General features: G+C 28.4%; 1 protein-coding gene across 1 annotated transcript in view; it reads left to right on the top strand.

Annotated features, from left to right (window-relative positions):
- LOC102585838 (lysine-specific demethylase JMJ706) overlaps positions 1–1,143 on the top strand; it is a 6,964-nt gene extending 5,821 nt beyond the window's left edge. Inside the window, exon 11 of the mRNA XM_006352846.2 lies at positions 306–1,143. Within this exon, the coding sequence (XP_006352908.1) occupies positions 306–671 (366 nt within the window). The 3' untranslated portion in view covers positions 672–1,143. The remainder of the gene's footprint in view (positions 1–305) is intronic.
- The last annotated feature ends 7,048 nt before the right edge of the window (positions 1,144–8,191 follow it).

The raw sequence follows: 8,191 nt of genomic DNA, 5'->3' as shown, positions 1-8,191 counted from the left end.
CGGTTGTGTTTTCTCTTGTTTTTTTTTCCCGGGGGGGGGGGGGGGGGGGAATATGGGAATAGTTTTATTTTTCTAAAAGGATTTTTTGTTATCTTACAAATTTCTTCAACTTGACGTGATTTGTTGTTTAGAGAGTGAAACTAATTGTTTTTTAGAAGTTAGTATCCTTCCAGTTTTGAATATAATTTCAATGACCAATTTTAGTGTATATTCATATCCTTTTTCCTTCAGCACTGAAGTTCCTTTCCTTGTTATTTGAGCAAATCAATACCTTAATATAAGTATTTTTGGCCTATACTTTGCAGAGTTTTAAAAGATTAAAGAAACATCAATCAGGACGGTTGGGGCCATTGTGTTTGCCAGAGCATTCCTCGACTTATGATATAAATCATAGGTCCGTTGCTATTTCAAGCCAATCTAAGGAAGCATTGGACTTTCATCCCAGAGACAAGTCAGTCAGAGGTGGTACAGTTCCAGTCTCAATTAAGTTGAAGAAAGGGGTTGGTTATGAACAAGCATTGAGTAAACAAGATGAGCACAAGAGAGATCATAGGTTACAGTTTGAATTGGGGCAGAGTAAGAGGGGGGAACCACGGGGAATAGAGAGTGGGTCTAAGCGTTTGAAAGTCAGAGGTCCTTCAGTTTTAGGGTTTGGAGGCCGGAAGGATTGAATAGATAGCTAACTGAAAAAGTAAAGGAGCATCTTGGGTTGCTTGCCTCTGAAGGGTGGTGGCTTATAGAACCTGACTTTGCTAACACATATTCTCTAACAACACGGTAAAGAAAGCTAAGCATTAGATTAAAGAGGAGGTATATTCTTTGTGCAGGCCTCTAAAGTGGGGCAAGTAGCACACTGGTGATTCTTATTGTTCTTTGTCTGGGGGGATGTTTTGCAGGAGATCCTCTCTCCTTGTTATTCCACTGCAGATGGTAGGTGAATTCTCTCATGTACATTTTTATTTTTAACAAGTTGATCCGATTCTTGTGAGGTGCAAATGGGTATTCCCAATAGCCCTCTGATTTAATGTCAAGTTTGTTGCCTCCCTAGTTTAGGGTTCATTATTCTTTTGTAGCTACATGTCCTTTTTTGGCTTGAAACTACATGAATAAATACATAGCATTTTTTCCCCTTCTCATTCTCAATCAGTTTGAATTAAAATGTACTAGGAAGTTCCTACTTTCTTTGATTTCCCAAAGTAAAAATTTGTATTCAAATCAAGTGCAATTTGAGGGAAAAGCCACAAGACCAAAGAGTTTGGCTCTGTTCCAATTTTTTCATTAAGTCTGGTGAATGATTTAGCATGCTCTGCTGACCTTTTGGAATGGGTTATCTTCTTAAGGGCTTCCATTTACCATGGGTTAACATTTTGGTCATTTGCCTCTCCTAATAAATAAATTTTTTGACAAAATATAAGTATATATTTTCATATCATAATATTTCACAAAGTTATGTCAGGGCATGACTACAGTTTCTAAAGAATTTATGCCCCATTAAGTATAAACACAATTGCAAAAGGACAAAAATAAACGTCAATGTAAGGATTAATTACCAACCCATTTAAAGCACCAAAATGAAAAGAACAACCCATTTGAGACAAATCCGTATAAGGAAAAATAATTGAAGCCCACTCATTTGAAAGACAAAATATGCAATTTTATCTTAATACTAGGAGTTAATAAATATTAGATGTGGTTATCCACACGGATGACCCGGGATCGAAACCCCTTCAATGCCTTCTGAGTTGAGCCTATAGCATAGGGCTTGTCTAGTGCGGTTTACATCCTCTGTGTGGTTTGCAGGCTATTACACAGTGGGGGGTTTACCCAGTGCGCACAAAGTGATCACCCGAAGGCAGAGGCTGTGACAGAGGTTGTAGCGGCTGCGGGTTATCCTGGGGTTCCAAAAAAATAATAATATTAGATGTGCTTGGGAGTGCTTCACCCTTAACCAGAGGTTTCGGGTTCGAGCCCTGGGTATGGAGAAAATTTTGTTGGGAGTGCCACCCCCGAATGGGCCCTGAGCGCTATCCGAATTTAGTCGGAGCTCTAATGTGAGTTTCAGACACCAGATGGGAAACCAAAAAAAATAATACTAGATGAGCCATTAACCTACTCAAATGTTATTTTAGTTGAAGCGCATCGGAGAAAATTGGATAGTTACCTACGTTATCACTTTTTTTCCCTTTTTACTTTAATACTCTATGTTCCAGTTTATGTGACATATTTTGTTTTTTGAGAAACATACAGTTTAAGTTTGATAAAAAATTTACGCATGAAATCTTCAATTTCTTTTGAAATAAAATTTATATATTTGTAAACTACGTAAAAAGTACTATAAATCACAATAATTGATAATCCAAAATATTTAAAAGATATATAAAAAATTTACGGTAAAAAATAGATCAAAATCCAAAATGTGTCACATAAATTGAGACGGAGGAAGTATAAGTTTAACTAATAAGATTACGGCCTTAGCTCACTCCATGCAGCTCTTATCAAGTTTTCATTTCTACTTTTTCTTCTTATTATTTGCCTAATTAGCATATGAAACTGATGAATTTTTTTCTTTATTATGATATTATATCACACAAAAATCAATTCTTTACAAAAAATTTCATGGATCAATTTAAATTATATATTTATTAATTTAAATCAACTCAATCTTCAAATAAAGTTGAATTAAGCTGATCAAATCAAACAAAAAATTGATTGGAACATTAATCCGCCCAAACTTTGATGGGACAATTAGTAGTTATTTGGTCCTTTTCGTTGTATATCATGCTAAAAATATCTGAATTTTATTTTGGCGAGTCATACCAAACTTCAAGCAAATATATTTGGGAAAATTTTCAAAACAACAATATTTTAGCATTTAATAGGACCCCTTGTCAATATTTTCAATATTTATTTAAAATGTCAATATTTTGATTTGCTATAAGTCTGACTTTTGTATTTATTTAATTTGAATGAATACAAATCTTTAACAACAGAATGGAGAAAATCATGGGAGAAAATATTTCAAAAAAGATAAAAATCACTTAAATCTCTAATCAGTTACAATTGGAAAAATACGAAGTGCCATCTCTCTCTTGTTCTTTCAAATGCCTTTCACCATTGTTTTGCATATTTCCATTTTCGAATACTCCATTGAAATTGAATTTAAGTTTTTGTTGATTTGCCCCACTTTTCGTTGGATAACAAAATTTTGAATTAATCGATTGTTATTCAAACTCCGTTATCAATTTTTTGATTCTCCATTGATAATCCTCATTCTTCGTAGAAGTCAAGTCGATTGATCATCGTTTATGGACAAATCTCCTGTAAGAATTTTTATTTTTATTTGTCAAGAGTCATGGATCTGTTGTAAAAAAAAAGTTCATCATCCTTCTTTCCTAAAAAAATACAAAATTTCATAACGATCAAAAATTATGTTCATCATCGTTAAAATTCAAAATTGCATCTGTTCATCATCGTTTTTCCTGGAAAAATTCAAAATTGTTGATAGATCTGGGAAGCAATTTTGAAATACAAAATTGAAGCAATTTATCATCGGTGTTCCTACAAAACACAAAATCGAGGATCGATCAAAGAAGCTAATTGAAATATACAATCGAAAAATCACATTTGTTCTTCAAGATATAATCGATCTGGTATTATCTCAAAGAATTCATCAAAATTAGTGGTGATGCAACATGAGAGTAGATTTTCGAAATTTTATTCAAATACAAAATTATTGTTGTGATATTGTATATTGAATAATCGGAATACAAATTAGTTTGGATACAAATTTGATGATATTTATGTATTGGATTATTAGAATACAAATTTATTTTGAATACAATTTTGATGGTGTGATCCCTATTCTCAATTGAATTATTATGATTTTATAGATTGAATGATTGGAGTATAAATTTGATTGGAATACAAATTTGTTCAACAATTATAGACAACAACTTTTAGAATACAATTTTTGAAATACAACTTTTGAAATACAAATCAGGTTAGAATGCAACTTTTTCTTAAATCAAAAGTTATAAATAAAAGTGAATAGTGAACTTGATCAATAGTTAGGAAACAACTTTTAGAATACAATTTTTGAAATACAACTTTTAAAATACAAAATCAGTTTAGAATACATTTTTTTTGTTTAATCAAAAGCTAAAAATAAAATTGCATGAGTACAAATTATTGATATACAACATACAAAATACATTTATTTTGAATACAAATATAGTTGATAACTGAATTTGAACATATAACATACAAAATGATTGATTTGAATGCACATGGATACAATATGCTTAAATAAATATAATATTGCTGAAAAATAAAATTAAAATATAAAAAAATACAACATATATACTAATATGAATACAATTTAAGTAAGAATATATATCATTTTAATCGTCTATAATTTCATTTAAATAAATACAATATTCTGAAAATACAATTGACATATGAAAAATAACAACTGACAATACTAATATGAACACAAATTAAAGTATGAAATTAAATATTAACTGAAATTGGAGAAATGTAAACATCAAAATACAAAACCTACCCTAAATAATAACGAGGTTTACTAAAAAATCAAACTCAAAAGGAAATTTACTAAATAAACGATTTTGAAGTTGAATAAATTGGAACACAAAAATACATAAACGGACAAAAAAATACAAATCAAAACTAAAAAATTCTGATATTAACCTAATAAATACAAATCCAAAGGAAGTTATCCGATTAAATGAGAATATGATGCAAATATTTTGTTTGATTTTTTCCATTTTGAAAAAAAGAAAAAAAGAGAAAGAATCTGAAAGCAGGGAGAAGGAGAATAAAAATAATGAATAGAGAGAAAGTGGAGTTGATGAGGAGTGACAATTTGATGTATTTTAGGAAGATAATTATAAATATATAATTTGCTATAAAAATAATATATGAGAGAGAACATGTGATTAATGTGAGATAAATTAGGAACTAAATTAGGATACACTATATATTTTTAAATATTGACATATTGATATTTTTAATAATTATTTTAAAGTGTAGATATTTTTAATAATTATGTTAGGTATTTTGACTAATTAGCTAATTTTCCCAATATAATATAATTTTATGTTTGACCTATACAAAGCTTCATTTCAGACATACATATCAAAACTCATACGAGCATTTTTAATTTCAGCCACATACTTCTGAAATTGGTTTTGAAGCGAATAACTTACCAAATAAATAAATAAACTTCAGATATAAATTAAATGTTAGTCTCAAAAGCGGGTATTTGTATCCTTCACCTTGTTTTTCAGAATCTTATTATTTTCAATTAAAAAAAGTTAAAAGATTTCAACCCGCTATGTCATCTTTGATAAATACTTAATATAAGTGCATAAAAAGTGTACGTGTTGATTACTTATCATACAATAATTATACGTATAAAGTTTATAAAATATAAAATTTATACTCTATTTCTCAATTTATGTGGCATAATTGTAATTTTAAGATTCAAATTTATAAACTTTGACAGTAAATTCAGAATAGAAACTTTAAATTTCTTAAAATAAAATTTATATATTTAAAACTAGGTAAAAAGTATTGTAAATTTCAATATTAACAACTTATTATTAAAAGGTCATCTTGTTATATTCAAATGGAAAAATTACAGAAATCCCACATTTTAGTTTACTTATTACCATTATCCCCTATAAGTTTTACAAATCTCCAAAATCCCTCATTTTCACGCATCAGATTAGTGTATCAGCGCTTATATTATTGTATCTCGTGCATCCGATTAATGTATCAACGCTTATATTATTGTATCCGTTTGAGGGATTTCTGTAATTATAAACTTTTAAGGGATCCAGATTATTGTATCAACGCTTATATTATTGTATCTCGCACATGTATCAACGCTTATATTATTGTATCTCGCGCATCAGATTAATGTATCAACGCTTATATTATTGTATCCGTTTGAGGGATTTCTGTAATTATAAACTTTTAAGGGATAGATTGTAATTTTGCCTTAAAAGTATGTGATTTCTGTAATTTGCCCTATTCAAATTGTAAAGGATTTAATTGGCCCATTTATGCTAAATTTTCATGTGGGCTAATTTACTAAACTAATTGGGCCAATCAAGAAAAATTGGAGACCACATTCTAACTCCAACCCTATCCTCTATCCTCCAAATATAGAGTTCTTTATTTTTGTGGAACTTTCACTCATAGCAAACATAAAAATCATATTTGTATGTTATAACTATAGTTTGCATAATTGCACTCCATAGCAAATTTTATGTTTTTTATGGAGTTTTTGATTTGTATAATTCGCTACAAACATCTAATTTTATACAAATTATTCAGTTTTGTATAAATTCATTTATACATTGTAATTTGCATAATAAGATTTGTATTTGTATAATTGTAAGTGTATAGGACGAAAATATATGTATTTGTATTTGTTTATACACTTTTCTCTCGCTTTATACAAACACAAACACATTTTACACACTTTATACCGAAATGTATAAAATGACTAATTGTCTATCGAAAATGGCTAATTGTATACCGAATCAGATGGCGAAAAATGGGATGTTTGCTGCGAATTACAATTAAAATAAACTATGGCTATAACATTTAATTTGAATTAATAGTTTGCTATTTCATACAATTTTCCCTTTATTTTTTTAGACAATCAACTCCAACCCAATTCTCTATTTACTCTCTAAAAAAGAATCTTTTTCTCTCTCCTCAATATTATATTATTATTTCTATTTCATTTTTATTTTCTTATTTCATAATATAAATCATTTCTTCTCTTTGCAAATAATCACTCTATAATCTTTATGTAATACAAAATTTCATATTTTTTTTTCAAAATCTTCATTTAATATAAAATTATATTTTAATCTAAATTTCTAAATAACATAAATTGCAATAAATATTACATATAATACATATTAACGAAAAAATTCAAATAAAAGTGAAATCATTGATGAAATATAATTACATCATAAATATTGTATCATCGTAAAATTTATTTTAAATTTTACATAATTACTCAACTTTCAAGAGTATTACGTCACTCTCATAAATGTTCTATTAATGTAATACGGAGTTTAAAATGAACAATTTTTTGTCCTTATTTTTTTAGGTGTAGCTAAAATATGTTTAAATTAACAATTTCATCTTGTATCTAATTATTTCGTGTACTGATTTACTTCCCCTATTTCATTTTGAACTATTGCATCAAATATTTTCAAGCTCAATAAAAAGTGTAGTTTAATAATTTATCACTATAACATAAAAGTAGATTGTTTGAATTATGGATAAACTACCTTATTAGACATACATCACTACTATATATACTAATATTATCTTTACTTTTAAACAATTACATATATTACCATTTTTAGTATTTTATACCATATATTAGTATATTATTTAAAAATATAATTAGATACCCACATCCTTTAAAACTATTATTGATTAATTATCTGCTTAAATAACTCTTTCACTCCAAATCAACCACTATTTCTTAATTCTCTCCTCCCATGTTTATCACTCAATTATGTCTCCTCCTTTTTTATTCAAGAATTTCACCTTACAATTTCATTTCAACAATAGTTAATCTACTCTCTTCTTCTCAAGATATCATCACCACAAATTCTCCCAAACCCAAATATTATTTTATATTGTTCATTTATCATGAGTTCCAATCACAGCAACTGCTACAGAGAAAACTTTCATAGTGGGTCTTGATTGTTTGTCTCCGAAAGAAATGAATCTTAGTTTTGATTATGTTATGCCACAGCACAAAAGGATCAAAGGGAATATTGTAGAGAGTTTTTGTTTAAGAAAAATATAATTTTACTGGTTTTAGAGTCGCCACTTAATTTTTAAGAAAAATCAAGAAAAAACTGATTTTCAATAGATTAAAACAGGAAATCAATTGAAAATATTTAAAAGGGGTTCGAGGTTCTTATTAATATTCTAGGAAGGTTTTTTAAAGCACCTAGAAAATCCGCTAATGCGGTTATCCGACAATTAATTTATTTGGCTATGGATACATAATTTTTAACAACACAATGATATTAATGATATGACATATACTCTACAATCGTGATTTGTTCATAGATTCATGTGTTTCAACTACATTTCATATTTAGATACACATAATTAAATGTATATGCTT

The sequence above is a fragment of the Solanum tuberosum genome, unplaced genomic scaffold, assembly GCF_000226075.1.
Source record: "Solanum tuberosum cultivar DM 1-3 516 R44 unplaced genomic scaffold, SolTub_3.0 scf00144, whole genome shotgun sequence".
In the NCBI taxonomy this organism is placed as follows: domain Eukaryota; kingdom Viridiplantae; phylum Streptophyta; class Magnoliopsida; order Solanales; family Solanaceae; genus Solanum; species Solanum tuberosum.
This window is presented reverse-complemented; position numbering and strand designations above follow the sequence as displayed.